Source organism: Lissotriton helveticus, chromosome 12 (genome assembly GCF_964261635.1).
Source record: "Lissotriton helveticus chromosome 12, aLisHel1.1, whole genome shotgun sequence".
Taxonomy (NCBI): Eukaryota; Metazoa; Chordata; class Amphibia; order Caudata; family Salamandridae; genus Lissotriton; species Lissotriton helveticus.
In genome coordinates, this window is record NC_136073.1 from 23,142,525 (window position 1) to 23,158,123 (window position 15,599).

Consider the following 15,599-nt stretch of genomic DNA (forward strand, 5'->3'; position numbering starts at 1 on the left):
TGTGGGATACGGTCGCGGAGTGTTTGCCGCAATGCCCGCAGGAAGTGCGGGACAAGCTCAACCAGGCCTTGGTTGAAGGCCGGGACGCGGCGAGGTACTCGATCAGGTGTGGTCTTGACACAACCGACTCGCTGGGACGGGCTATGTCCACGACGGTGGCGAATCGTCGCCATGCTTGGCTGAGATCTGCCAACTTCTCGCCGGACGTCCAGAATGCCCTCATGGACATGCCATTTGATGGCAGTCGCCTGTTCGGTGACAAGGCGGACAACGCGCTTGAGTGCTTCAAGGACTCCAGGGTCACGGCCAAGTCCTTGGGTCTTTCGACCCAGCGCCAGCAGACGGGTTCGTTTCGCCCCTTTCGTGGCCAAGGAAGGGGCGGTCCCACACGTGCTGCCAGCCACGCGCGGCAGAACGCTCCCCAGCGCGGTGGCGGCCGTGGATTCCGCCGTGGTGGCGGTAGAGGGCAGCGGCGAGGTCAGTCCACACCTCCCCCCGCTGCAGCCTCCAAATCTTCCTAGTCCGAGCTTTCGGGCTCACGTGACGCCAGTGGGTGGCAGGGTTCGCCATCACCACTCCCGCTGGCGCGCGATTACATCGGACAGGTGGGTGCTGCAGCTCGTCCGAAGGGGCTACTCCCTCCCCTTCGAGTCCACTCCTCCAGCCATGCCACCGCAGAACCACCGTGTGTCGGGGGACCACTTGACACTTCTGCAGGAGGAAGTTACGGCCCTCTTGGCCAAGGGGGCCATCGAGCGCGTTCCTGGGCCAGAAGTAGGGTGTGGTTGCTACTCCCACTACTTTCTGGTGCCCAAGAAGGACAAAGGAGGCCTCCGTCCTATCTTGGACCTAAGGAACGTCAACGGCTTCCTCCGGAAGGAGAAGTTCAAGATGTTGACTTTGGCTCAGGTCTTGGCTGCTCTAGACCCACAAGACTGGATGGTAGCGTTGGACTTGCAGGATGCGTATTTTCACATCCCCGTCCTGCCGGCCCACCGGCGTTACCTGCGGTTCACGGTAGGCCAGGAGCACTTTCAGTTTATCGTGCTCCCATTCGGCCTTACCAGCGCCCCACGGGTGTTCACGAAAGTGATGGCGGTGGTCGCAGCTCATCTGCGCCGGTTAGGGGTTTCAGTCTTCCCCTACCTCGACGACTGGTTGTTGAAGGCGGGCTCGCCCCAAACAGTCGTCCACCACCTTCAGATGACGGCAGACCTCCTGCACGAGCTGGGGTTTTCCATCAATGTGCCGAAATCACACCTGTGTCCCTCTCAAAAGCTCCTTTTCATCGGAGCGGTTCTCGACTCGGCGCAGTTTCGGGTTTATCCTCCGGAACGGCGGGTCCGGGATATTCAGGCTCTGATTCCCATCTTTCAGCCGTTATCCCGGGTTTCGGTCAGGTTGACGCTACGGCTTCTGGGGCTGATGGCCTCCTGCATCCTACTGGTGCATCACGCCAGGTGGCGGATGCGGGCTCTGCAGTGGGACCTGAAGTTTCAGTGGGCCCAGCATCAGGGCAACCTATCCGACCATGTCCTGATCTCGGAGGGCACTGCGAGACAGTTGCAGTGGTGGCTTACGGACCGCGATTGGGTCAGAGGCAGATCCCTCTCCCTTCCCCAACCGGAGCACGTAGTTGTGACGGACGCGTCCCTCCAGGGCTGGGGTGGCCACTTGGGAGAGGCGGAGATCAGAGGCATCTGGTCTCCGGCGGAGTCCCGGCTCCATATCAACCTGCTGGAGCTGCGGGCGATTCGCCTAGCACTGAAGGCATTCCTCCCCTTTGTCAACGGGAGTGTAGTGCAGGTGTTCACGGACAACACCACCGCCATGTGGTACTGCAACAAACAAGGCGGAGTGGGGTCGTGGACCCTTTGCCAGGAGGCTCTGCGCCTCTGGCAATGGCTGGAACGTCAGGGCGTGACTCTGACGGTTCAACACCTGGCAGGTTCTCTGAACGCCAGGGCGGACGAACTCAGCCGTCGGTGCTCGGTGGATCACGAATGGCGTCTGAACTCGGACGTGGCGAACGGCCTCTTTCAGCAATGGGGAGAGCCTTGGTTAGATCTATTCGCCACAGAAGAGAACGCGCAATGTCATCAGTTCTGCGCGTTGGAGTTTCCAAGACGGCACTCGCTCGGCGACGCCTTTCGGCGCGAGTGGAGTTGCGGTCTGTTGTACGCCTTTCCGCCTATACCACTTCTGCCCAGAGTGCTGAAGATCAGGCGCGACCGGGCCCAAGTTATCCTTGTGGCTCCGGACTGGGCTCGAAGATACTGGTATCCCGAGCTACTCAGCATGACAGTCGGTCCCTCGATCCGCCTGCCCCTTCAGGAGGACCTTCTGTCGCAGCAGCAGGGGACGGTCCTCCACCCGAACCTGTCCAGCCTCCACCTCCATGCGTGGAGATTGAGCGGCGACAGTTGAGGCCATTCGACTTGCCTCCTGAAGTCTGTGATGTGATTCTGGCAGCCAGGCGTCCCTCCACAAAGTCGGTATACGCCTGCCGGTGGAACAGATTTGTGGCATGGTGCACAGCAAAGGCTGTGGATCCCCTTTCTGCCCCTCTTTCCGAGGTTCTCCTCTTCCTTCTTTCTCTTGCCCAGCAGGGCTCTGCTCTGGGCACTATCAAGGGCTACCTTTCTGCCCTTTCCGCCTTCTTAAGGCTACCTGATCAGCCATCTTTATTCAAGTCCCCTATTGTACTGAGGTTCTTGAAAGGCATCACGCACATGTATCCACCTGTTCCGTTCGTGATGCCTCAGTGGGACTTGAATCTAGTTCTGACATTCTTGATGTGTGCTCCCTTTGAGCCGCTTCATTCCTGTCCTCTCCGTCTTCTCACTCTTAAGACGGCCTTCCTGGTTGCCATCACCTCTGCCAGGAGAGTGAGTGAGCTCCAGGCTCTTTCTGTCAAACCTCCTTTCATGTCCGTCCATCCTGACAAGGTGGTTCTTAGGACTAGGCCTTCTTTCCTGCCCAAAGTAGTTTCTGCTTTTCACATCGGGCAGTCCATCACCTTACCCTCCTTCTTCCCGCCTCCGCATCCTTCAAAAGATGAAGAGCGGCTCCATCGTCTGGACCCAAAACGTGCGCTTTCATTTTATATGGATCGCACACGCCAGTTCCGGGTGGATGACCAACTGTTTGTTGGCTACGTGGGTGAGAAGAAGGGAAGGGCGGTACAGAAGCGAACCATCTCTCGGTGGGTCGTCCTGTGCATCAAAGCATGCTACTCTTTGGCTCGGAAGGAGCCTCCTGTTGGGCTGAGGGCCCATTCCACTCGGGCCACGGCGGCTACTACTGCCCTGGGCCGGGGAGTCCCTTTGCAGGAAATTTGCCAGGCGGCTACGTGGGCCTCGCTGCACACCTTTGCGAGGCACTACTGCCTGGACAGTCAAGTCCGGAGGGATGGCTTCTTTGGCCGTTCGGTCCTCCAGGACTTTCTGGTGTAGGTTTGTATTGGTTCGCAGACCCACCACCGGGGTTGGTATTGCTGGGGTATCTATTCTAAGGTAAGGAATCTAATACTAACCTGTTTCTTTTTTTTTATTTTTTTTTTTATAAATATTGTTTCTTTCAGATGAACAAGTTACTTACCTTCGGTAACGATATATCTGTAAGAAACAGTAGTTAGTATTAGATTCCTTACCGCCCCACCCATCCTCCCCGTTCTGCAAACTGATACCTAGGGTTAAGGACATCCCTTTCAGGGCCCTAGTTTCACATGGCACCAGTGTTAGTTCTCACATGGCTCTGCGTGTTCTGGCGCGGAAAAGCTGTGTGCAAAGAACTGACGTCAGCGCGCGGAGGCGGCGTCTATATACTCCAGCAACGTCATCACGACGCCGACGACGGACGCGGAGCCGCAGGGGACGCCTGCAGACGACGCCTACCGACGCGCAGGGGTACTGCTACGCAAAAGTTTCCGGATCCAGACTGACGCCTGGGGATATTCTAAGGTAAGGAATCTAATACTAACTACTGTTTCTTACAGATATATCGTTACCGAAGGTAAGTAACTTGTTCGACTGGTCTGATGGGAAGGGCATTTTGGCTGTTGTATCCTGCAAAGCTTTGGTATGAGCCATTCCACAGGCCCTCCATCCTTAAGAGGTTCAACTTTTGTTTCTTTTGTAAAGGTGAGCAATCTGTAGTTGCAAATGACCATCAGAAGTTATTTACCTCCAGTAGTGCTCTTTCTGGTGGATACTCCTAACTGCAGATTCCTCACCGACCTCTCATCTCTGTGATTTATAGAATGGACTGAGTCTTTTATCACAAATCAGAGATGCGCACACTGGCACAACCAATTAGTTTTTGGGCTCCATGTCTGAGGAACTGACGGACGATATCCTGAAAGAAAGGCCATTTGACTTGCCTCCCGAAGTCTGTAATGTCATTCTGGCAACCAGGCGTCCCTCCACAAAGTCGGTATACGCCTGCAGGTGGAACAGCTTTGTGGCATGGTCCACAGCAAAGGCTGTGTACCCACTCTCTGCACCCCTTTCTGAAGTTCTCCTCTTTGTTCTTTCTCTTGCCCACCAGGTCTCTGCTCTGGGCACTATCAAGGGGTACCTTTCTGCCCTTTCCGCCTTCTTAATGCTACCTGATCAGCTTTCAAGTCCCCCGTTGTAAATAGGTTTTTGAAGGGCATCACACACATGTTTCCTCCTGTTCCTTTCGTGATGCCCCAGTGGGACTTGAATCTTGTACTTACTTACCTAATGTGTGCTCCCTTTGAGCCGCTCCATAACTGTCCTCTCCGTCTTCTTACTTTGAAGACTGCTTTCCTGGTTGCCATCACCTCTGCCAGGAGAGTGAGTGAGCTCCATGCTCTTTCTTCTACACCTCCTTTCCTCTCTGTCCATCCGTACAAGGTTGTGTTGCGGACGAGACCCTCTTTCCTGCCCAAGTTTGTCACGGCCTTCCACATCGGGTAGTCCATTACCTTGCCCACCTTCTTTCCGCCTCCGCATCCCTCGAAAGAGGAAGAGGCGCTCCACCGTCTGGACCCAAAACGTGCGCTCTCTTACTATCTGGATCGCACACGCCAGTTCCGGGTGGATGACCAACTCTTTGTTGGTTACGTGGGCACTAAGAAGGGAAAGGCGGTGCACAAGCGGACCATCTCGCGGTGGATCATCTTGTGTATCCAGGCGTGTTACTCCTTGGCTGAGAAGGAGCGCCCTGTTGGACTAAGGGCTCATTCCACACGGGCCACGGCGACTACCACTGCCCTGGGCTGAGAGTGCCCTTGCAGGACATTTGCCAGACAGCTACGTGGGCCTCGCTGCACACATTTGCAAGACACTATTGCCTGGACAGCCAATCCGGAGGGATGGCTTCTTTGGCCGTTCCGTCCTCCAGGACTTTCTGGTGTGATTATTGGTTCGCAGACCCACCACCGGGGTTGGTATTGCTGGGGTATCTATTCTAAGGTAAGGAATCTATCACTAACGTGTTTCTTTCAGATGCACAAGTTACTACTTGTGTAACGATATATCTGTAAGAGACATTAGTTAGTGATAGATTCCTTACCGACCCACCCATCCTCCCCGTTCTGCGAACCGATATCTAGGGTTAAGGTCATCCCCTTTCAGGGCCCTAGTTTCATGGCACCAGTGTTGGTTCTATCATGGCTCTGCGTATCTGGCGTGGAAAAGCTGTGTATCAGAACTGACGTCAGCGCGCATGGGTGGCGTCTAAGTACTCCAACGTCATTCCGGCGCTAACGACGCCGACGACGGACGCGGAGCCGCGGACGACGCCTGCCGGCGCGTAGGGGTATTGCTACGCAAAAATTTCCGGATCCAGTCTGACGCCTGGGGATATTCTAAGGTAAGGAATCTATCACTAACTAATGTCTCCTACAGATATATCGTTACACAAGTAGTAACTTGTGCTTTTAACAGTGCAAGGTTACAAAATAGATGCTGTTTTGGGTGCTGCTGTTCACAGGGTGTTCAGATGATTGCCCCTTTGGATAGTGTACCTGCCTGAGTTTCCATCTCTTCCTTGTCTCTTCTTCAGTCACCTGCTGGTATGAACCAGTACTTCACCCCTCAATGTTGTAGTGTTTGATTGTTTTGCCACTCTAGCAGAGCCTCCCTCTTTATTCCTTCCATAGCCTAATTAATGCCTGGCTTCTCTCTTTCCACCTACAGAATAACCCGAGGCGGCCGTACTACTGAGCCTGCTCCAGAAAGTTCCTGCATCTATTGTACATCTTACTGTGAAGTGTCTGTTCCTCTCTCGTATTATAATTTTACCTGATTGAAGGAACTTCACGAGTCACGTGGAGGCATCCGACCTTAGACACTGTGACCCAAAATATGTATGTTCATTCCATTGGCAACACTTGCCCGATAAGGTCACCTAACGAAGTGCATAAATAGAAAATTGGAGATCTCATTCTTACCCTTAAAGCGTCCATAAAAAAAACATGTGTATATATATTATTTGTTTAGTCACACAGGTCGCTATTTTTTGGGGGGGTGGGGGGAGTTTGGGATGTTTTTCTTTTCCACTTTTTAGCTTTGTGCAAGCTGTGAACCTAGAGCTACTTCTTGGACCCGCAACTCCAGATCGCTTACACCTGATTGTATTTTGGAAGTCAGCCCCGTTGTCTAACCGTGTTGCTAGCTGGCTGAGGGCCCAGGTGCATGAACCAAGTCCAGCTTCATGCCTCCAGGTTGCTTCTGCCAACAGTCAGAAGCTGGTCTACTTTTATTGAGCGTCCCAGTTGGAAAAAAACTCCCTGTTGTAACTTAAGGGGAGGGGTGGAAACATTTAATGCTTTGGGCCGGAAGTTCATCTCCTCTGGGACCACTTAGGGGTTTCAGTCTTCCCCTACCACTTAGGACACAGATCCAGTTGGTTTGTGCTGCTGTCTTTGTCTTGAGGGGAGTTGGGTTGCCCTGCCTTTAGTGAGACGTATTAGGGCTGCTCTTTGCCCATTAGAAGCTGTCATTGATTGCTTTGCCACCCTAAGTGAGGCTAATAAGTGACACTGTTGGTGCTACAGTAATTTTTGTTATCATTTGTAAACCCTGTATTACAAACTATGGCTTTCAATAAAACTGTAAAACACCACATGGTCAGCCGATTAATTCTTCTTTTATTGCCATTAAGCGTTTTTACTAATTGAAGGAACAGAATAGTAGTTCTCCATCAAGGAGAACCAGCAAAGCGTTGCATCTTTTCACTGGAATCTTTACCTGGGATCAGCAGCTCTCCTTCATTTTATGCTATCAGGTCATTTAGTCTGCCCAAAACCAGGAATCTACGTTATTTCTGTCTCTTTTCATGGGGGCAATCACTTTCATTTGTGTTGCTATCTGCTCCTTGGCGAAGCGTGTGTAACCATCTGGATAAATATGTACTTTCCTAATCCACCCACAAGCTGGTGTGACAGGCACAGCATATAGGTCTGTGAAATGGTAATGCTGTAAAACTAGTGTTACAGGAAAGTAGCTGTGTGGCCCTTTTTATGTCTCGCCTCAGGCAGTGATGGGCTACCGCTTGCAAGACATTTTGTTAACTAAAAGGGGGGTTGGAGCTTGCTTATTGCTTAACATTAATTGGCTTCATTATCACTCATATTTGCTGTCTTCTGATTGGTCAGCGTGAAACAATGTTACTATCTCTTTGTTTATTCCTTCTATCGAGCATGGAAAAAGTGCAGATTGCTTCTTTTTGATTAGTGTCCTTTCACTGCTCGTGCTTTGAATGACATATTTTTTTCTTCTCCTGTTTCCGTTGTTCACCTAGCTCTTCTCCAGCGTCTTTGCTAGCCCGTTTTTGCTTGCCTCCTCACACATCGTTGCTTGACTGTTCCTTCCCCCATACTACCTCCTCTTTGTTGCTTGCCCTATGAGACTTGCCACCATCCCATTCCTACCTGTTGCTGCTTTTCCCATACCACCTGCTACCTCCCGCCCGCTGTGGTTTGTCCCACCCCACCCATACCCCCCAGCCACAGAAAAAAAAACTGGCCAAGCCAAATAGCCCGTGCGTATACGAAACCTATTTGGCTTTATCAATGCATTTTTAAGCCAGCAGTGAATCTGCTATGCAACATGGGTGAAAGTAAAAAAATAAATAAAAAAAGAGCAGTGGCAAAGCTAATAGGTCGAACGTATGCAAGAGCTATTGGCTTTGCTAATATGTTATAGCCAAGTTGTACACCAGTGTAGTTGCTGTTCAACATGGCTAAAAGTAAGTGGGGTAAAGGAGAGTTGGTTGTCGTAACGTGGATTAGAATGAGTTGCATTGAGTGGTATGGAGGGTGTAGAGTGGCGTAGAGTGGAGCAGAGAGTCAGAGTGAAGTCGTGTGGTGGATGAATGTGTTGTGTAGAGCTAGGTAGACTGCAGTAGGTTGTCATAGAATGTAGTAGTGTAGGAGAGTGAAATGGAAAAAAGTTGAGTGACGAGAGTGGAGCAGTGGCGGAGAGTGTCTTAGAACAGAGTGGAGTAAAGTGGCCTGGAGGGAGTGTGTCGTAGAGTGGCATGGAGTGGAGTATAATGTCATAGAGTATACTAGAGTGGAGTTTAATGGAGTAGAGAGGCATAGAGTGGAGTATTGTGAATTGGAGTGTTGTTGAGTAGATGAGTAGAGTAGATGGGCATTTATATATATATATATATATATATATATATATATATATATATCTATATATCCATACTCAAAAGACAACTCCTTCTGGATCTTCACGACCCGTGAAAGGTGGCGTGCACGCCGGCGGAGCAAAGCCGACAATATTGTATCGTTTGCAAACAAAAGTCTTTAGAAGCACGCTCTCAGGACAAAAAACGAGGTAGGCACCGGTATTCAAGAAGTGCTGTTTATTCCACAACGCGTTTCACCGTAAAACGGCTTGATCACGTGGAAGTATGTTTGAGAGGCATTGGTTTAAATCTATTAGATCATAGGCATAGACATAGGACAGGTATACAATTACTCAAATCAATCAAATATGAGGGGCGTGGCTAGCAGCCAACGATGGCGGCCGCAGCTTAGGGAGGCTCCTGGGCAAAGGCGGCTTTCCGCGATAATCCGTAGCAAAATCCTGATCTTCACTGGCGGAAAGGGGCAGGCCGGACCCAACGTCCGTGCGGCGAGCAGCGCTGAAGTTTCTGAGAGCGGCGGCGGCCGAAACGGGCGTAATCACACTGTCGTGAGGCGGAGGAGGAGCTGGGCCCAACTGCAGCCGTGAAGCCGCGGAGTGACGGTGGGACTGAATCCGGCCGGAAGTGACCTAGAGGCGGGGGTGAACGGCAGGAAGCGCCGGCGTTCCGAGCGCATCCCCCAAAAGCGCTGCGAAGCTCCCCTCCCATCAACCCAAGCACACGGGCGCACAACGGTACGACCAGTCGACACTACCCGGTCCCGCGCGCATCCACCAACGGTGCGACGGGATCTGCGCCAGTCCATCCCGGTGCCGCCATTGCCCGGACACACCATCGGAATACGCCAGGCCCCGGCAGCGGCCGACAAAGGCACACAACGGCCGGCAGCTCCACTCGGCGACCTCTGAGGTCGACGGGTAATAGACAGGGTGGCAAGGGCATTGTGGACTTCCCACCAGCAAGGACATTGCGGACTTCCCACCAGGACCACCGGGAGCCTTACGCAAGCGGAGCCGCCAGAGGAGCAGGAACCTGGGCAGCACCTATAACTGGGGGGCACTGCAGAGGTCGTACTGCGACAGCCCCAGCCGGTGTGGGTCGCAACTTACAGCACACCGCTGAACTCCCCTGAGAGCCCCTCGCTGGGGGGCGAATCAGCGCCTGGCCTGTCCGCAATCTCTAGGTGAGCGCTAAACCACTGAGTGCCTGCGGGGTAACACCGCCCCCCACTGTGGTGACCACGTACTTCGACGCAGCCCGCCACCGGACCGCAGAGAGGCAGCCCTGCGCAACCCACGCACGAACATTCTGACCATCTGGCAGTTTACTTCACGGCGGCGCTATGTCCAACAGGGGCCCCAGAAACATCTCGACCCAGGCCAAGTTGGACAAATTTGCATATGAGAGGCACTCACCGCCCCAAGACCAACGCAAGACCGCCGGAAAGCAGGCCGAACCTGAGGGGGCGAGGAAGGCCACACTTGATGATGTCCTAGCAGCACTGGCCCAAGTACAAACGACGGTGGGTGCCACGGCAACGGAAGTCACCTTGATAAGAGCGGATCTCCAAAAAATAAATGAGAGGGTCAAGCAGGTCGAGGTGGTCACTAAATCACTGGTTGAGGACGTATCCGAATTGCAAACAGCAGTAGAACGTCTGCAAACCGATAACAAACTGCTCAGGGACAAACTGGACGACCAGGAAGGGCGCTCCCGACGCAATAATGTCCGAATTTTGGGTGTGCCGGAGTCAGAAGACACGGGGGCATTAGACCTCTATGTGGAGGACTTGGTCAAATCGCGACTCAAGCCCAAAGGACTCTCAAACTTCTTCTCCGTCGAGAGGGCACACCGCCTTCCGGGAGGAAAACCCAAGTCGGGGGCCACACCGCGACCGATACTGGCTAGATTGTTCAATTTCCGAGATCGGGACGCTATTCTACAGGCCGCTAGAGTGGCGCCGGCCATCCAGATCCAGAACTCGAGGATTGCTTTCTTCCCGGACTATACGGCGGAGGTGTCTAGGAGAAGACGAACGTTCCTGGAAGTGAAAAAGACCTTGAGAGACAAGGAACTGCCGTACTCAATGCTCTTCCCGGCCAAACTGCGGGTGGTAGCGGACAAAAAAGTGTGGATCTTCGACTCCCCTGATGCAGCCCGGGACTGGCTGGAGGGTTGGCACACCGTTGGGCGACAGCGCAAAACACACAGACCGGATCGAGACCGTGGAGAAGGCAGCAGGACTGGCTCACAGACATCAGGTCGAGTGGAGGGAGCGGGACGCTCACCCTACCATGGATTTGAAGGGGGAGGCGAGGAAGAATGATCCCGACCACAGAATCTGCACACTGAGCAATCGCCGACCGCCAAACTGACTTATCACTTTCACTGCTGCACGTAGACGCTGGCATGGCTGCCCCGAAAGCCTTCAGGGACGCCGCCTGCCTGGGGAGACACTCTCCCCCCTACACGCAAGTACTCTGGTTTTGGGATGGGTAAAGCACTCTGCTCAGTTGGGGTGGCGGGCAGTTCGAGGTCCGTTAAGCAGGGGGGCAGGGAGGGGGGTTTGTTTTGAACTGTTTGTGTTGGGAATGTGCATAAAGGGTCGAGGACAATGTTTCAATACTTATGGGAATCAAGACGCATTGCTGGGAACGGACAGTGACTTTATGCCCCCATGATGTCTCTGCACGCTTTGCTGCGCGACGACGCGGCTGATGGACCGGTTACATCTCTGGGGCATTACATCATGTACCTACTTCCCCCCGATGGCTAGCAGTCCCGTACCGGCAGAGGGGGTGAATCACTCTGACACACAATGCCCACTTATGACCTTGATGTCCTGGAATGTGAGAGGTTTGGGGGACAGGGTTAAGCGGGGATTGGTGCTGACTGCTATTAAACGCCTGCGGCCTACGGTAGCCCTGTTGCAAGAGACACACCTGGTGGGGGGAGCTACGAAGGCCTTGGATAGGCGAGGCTACAAAATGTGGGCTCACTCTGCTTTCACGTCCGGCTCCAGGGGGTCCGGTGTTCTAGTACGGAAGAACTCAAGTTTCATGCCCCTATCAATTAAAACTGATGATCAGGGCTGCTTCGCGGCCGTGCAGGGACAGTGGGAGGGGAAACTCTTTAATTTGGTATCAGTGTATATTCCACCGGCTTTGCACTCGGTCCACCTCCCTAGGTTGGGGGACTTCCTTTTGACACTCCCCGAGGGCGAAACCATTCTAGGGGGGGACTTTAACGCGGTCATGGATCCACAACTAGATAGATACCCCTCCCCCAACCAGACAGGGGGGGAAACATACTTTCGACGATTTACCACGGCCATGGGCATGACAGACATCTGGAGACATTTACACCCGGGCATGCAGCAGTACACATATCACTCCACGGTGCATGGCAGCCTGTCTCGCATCGATTATTTCCTGTCGCTGGGGGAGGCCCTTTGTCATGTAGATGCCCTGGTGATTCACCCTCGTGGTATTTCGGACCACTCACCGCTCACACTGACGCTTTCACTACAGACGAGAGCACGTAAGCGCATCTACCCCCTGCACGCATCATATTTCAAAATTCCGCAGGTTCGTAAAGAACTCACGCGCGCCACGAAACACTACTTTCTTGAAAATACCCATTCAGTGCGTTCCCCGGCAACGCTCTGGGAGGCCTATAAAACGGTTCTGCGGGGCCAAGCCATTAACACCATAACCGGACATAAGAAACAGCAGTCACAGGAACTAGCCGACCTGGAGATTACGCTGAGGGAGCGGACCGCGGCACACGAGTCTCACCCTTCCCCCGCTGCCCTGCATGCACTCACTCTCCAGCAGCAGCTGTACAATGATCACCTACGGTTGGTAGTCAAGGGTTTCATAACCGACACTCAGAACAGGATTTATGAGGTGGGGGACAAAGCGGGGAAAATGCTGGCGTGGCTCGATAAACGTGAGGGTAACTCCAGGGGGGTCCAACGTCTAAAAGAGGAACAGGGAGTGCAACACACTGATCCGAGGCGTATAACAGAACTGCTTGCGACCCATTTTGAAAAAGTGTACACCCCGGCTCGTAAAATTACACCTGAGAGTGCCAGGGCGCTCTTGGCGCCAATCGAGGTTCGGACCCTCACACCGGAGGCGTCGAGCGAGCTGGAGGCGGACATCCCTGCCGATGAAATCCAACTGGCCATTAAGGCGCTAAACCCGGGCAAGGCATTGGGACCGAATGGGATACCCATAGAATGGTATCAAGTGATGCCGGACACCCTCAGCACGCATCTGTTGGGGATGTTCAAGGACTGTTTGGAGAGGGGTTCCCTTCCTCCGGACCAGCGTGCGGCTACTATAATACCAATCCCCAAGCCGGGTAAACCACCAGAGGATTGCTCATCCTTTCGACCCATTTCCTTATTAAACGCGGAGGTAAAAATTTTGGCCAAACTTCTGGCACAGAGAATCCTGCCCCATCTGTCCGCAATTATACACCCGGATCAGTCCGGGTTTATGCCGCATAGGAACACAGCGCTGAATTTGCGGCGACTGCATGGTATCCTGGCCAGAGCTGACGCCATCACCACGCCGGCAGTAATCCTGGCACTTGATGCCAAGATGGCATTTGACCTGGTGGAGTGGGAGTACCTTTTCGAAATGCTGTCACGTATGGGGTTTGGGCCTCGTTTTTTAGCGTGGGTCAGACTGCTGTACACAGCCCCAGTAGCCCATGTGGTGGCGAACGGCCACATTTCCCGCACTTTCCCGCTGGGACGGGGGACGCGACAGGGATGCCCTCTGTCACCCCTGTTGTTTGCCATCTCATTGGAGCCCCTTGCGACTCTCATACGAGCCACCCCCCTACTCAAGGGTATACCAGGGACCGGGGGTTGGGAAGACAGTCTGTCCCTATACGCAGACGACATGCTGCTGTATCTAACAGACCCCGAGGAGGGAATACCGGCCTTGTTGCGTATTTGTGACACGTACGGCAGGATTTCCGGCTACACGCTAAATTGGTCCAAGTCTGAGATGTATGTCTTACGGGGTCCGGCTCCGGATCTCGACGATACTTGCCCACTGCGACTGGCGGGATCCTCTTTTCAGTATCTCGGCATACACGTCACTAAGGACCCGACTGAATTCATGGCTAAGAATCTGAAGCCGCCCTTGGATAGACTCAAGCGGGATGTGGAGTTCTGGTCCGGCCTGCCGTTAACACTCCTCGGCAGGGCCGCGCTTTACAAGATGATGGCGTTACCACGCTTCCTGTACGTCCTTGACAATTCGCCCTATCCTGTGCCACCCAGGCTCTTCCAGAGAGTAGCGGCTCTGGTCTCCAACCTACTTTGGGGTAACCTCCCGGCGCGAGTTGCACAATCCAAGTTGCACAGAGACTGGTATAGCGGGGGCATTGCGCTACCGAATTTAAAACTGTACTATTGGGCTGCGCAACTGAAGCCCATCAACCAGTGGATGCACGCACCACATGACGAGCCAGCATTTTACTCGGACAGGGTGCAGTTGGGCGCTGATAGTCTGTTGGGTCCATTGTATGATCACCGCAAGGTGCGCACTCTGGTCGGCCCCACCAAGTTAACGGTGCAGATATGGCACGCAGCTACGGCAGCTCTGGGCTGGAAAGGGAAGATCACTGGGATGACTCTGCTGTGGGACTCTCGCACGCTGGGCAACCTGAGGAACACCAAGGGGTTCGCACAGTGGGACACTATAGGCATCTCTGTGGTGGGTGACCTGTGGGAGAGGAACGAAGTGATCCCCTTTGCCCGACTGAAAAAACTCTATGAGCTCAACGACGGGGAACTCTACAGATACATTCAGATCCGTCACGCACTGCTTGCAGCCATTCCAGCAGACACACCGCTCCCAGATTCCTCACCCTTGGAAGATCGACTACTCACCGAATACATGCTAGAACGGGCGACATCCCTCACTTACCGTAAGCTACTTAATAACAGCCCTGACCCCACATCACACCTGAAAGAGAAATGGGAAGGGGAGATTGGCGACATGGATGAACATGAATGGCACGAAGCTCTTGGGTCCCCTAAAGAGGTAGGCATCTCGGCACGCATGCGGCTGGTGCAATTTAAGATCCTACACAGGGTTTACTATACAAGGACAATGCTGCATCACATACACAGGGCGCCTCATCCCTACTGTCTGCGGGGGTGTGGGGAGGAAGGCACATTCTTCCATACTATATGGGACTGCTCCAAGATCCAGGAATACTGGAAACAAGTGCTCCGCACACTTTCGCAGACATTAGATCACTCCATACTACCTGACCCGAGGAGGTGCTTGCTAGACATATGGGAGCCTACTGACCTAACCCGATACGAGCGGCTTTGGGTCACGGCGGGACTAATGGTAGCGAAGCGGGACATAGCACAGCGATGGGGGGCTGCAGAACTGCCAACCAAGTCCCTGTGGTGTTTGAACATGGATCGAGTAATGTTAACCGAGCGAGCAGTGTATATCAACCGAGCCTGCCCCGGAAAATGGAATAAGATATGGCTGAAATGGAATGAATACAGGGGGGACATCTGCGAACCTTTGCGCGAGGATGATCAGGATGAATCCGACGATGAGGGAGAGGAGGGCTAAACCTAGACGGGAGGGGGGGATGGGGTGGAGGCCTGGGCTGCTGCAGGGGGCTTTTTCTTAGAGCCTGGGCAGGTGAATCAGGGGGGGCAGGGGCGGGCGGGGTGCGTAGAGGCAAGCGCGCATGGTGTAGTGCTGTTAGGTTCCCGTATTCCCAAGAGACACTGGAAACTTGCAATGCACTGATTGTTGTCTGACCACACTGTCATTCCTGACTGTTGTTGTTCTGTGTTTGTTATTTTTATAAAAACGGAAAAGAAAGAAAAAACAAGAAAAATCTCTCTCAAAACCTCAATTCCTGCATTTAACAATTGCTCGACTGGCGCTTTTATTTTTTCAGTACACTCCGTC

General features: G+C 53.3%; 1 protein-coding gene across 1 annotated transcript in view; it reads left to right on the forward strand.

Moving 5' to 3' along the window:
• The window catches only part of SUGP1 (SURP and G-patch domain containing 1), a 117,375-nt gene extending 110,280 nt beyond the window's left edge, over positions 1-7,095 (forward strand). Inside the window, exon 14 of the mRNA XM_078670808.1 lies at positions 6,168-7,095. Within this exon, the coding sequence (XP_078526934.1) occupies positions 6,168-6,194 (27 nt within the window). The 3' untranslated portion in view covers positions 6,195-7,095. The remainder of the gene's footprint in view (positions 1-6,167) is intronic.
• The last annotated feature ends 8,504 nt before the right edge of the window (positions 7,096-15,599 follow it).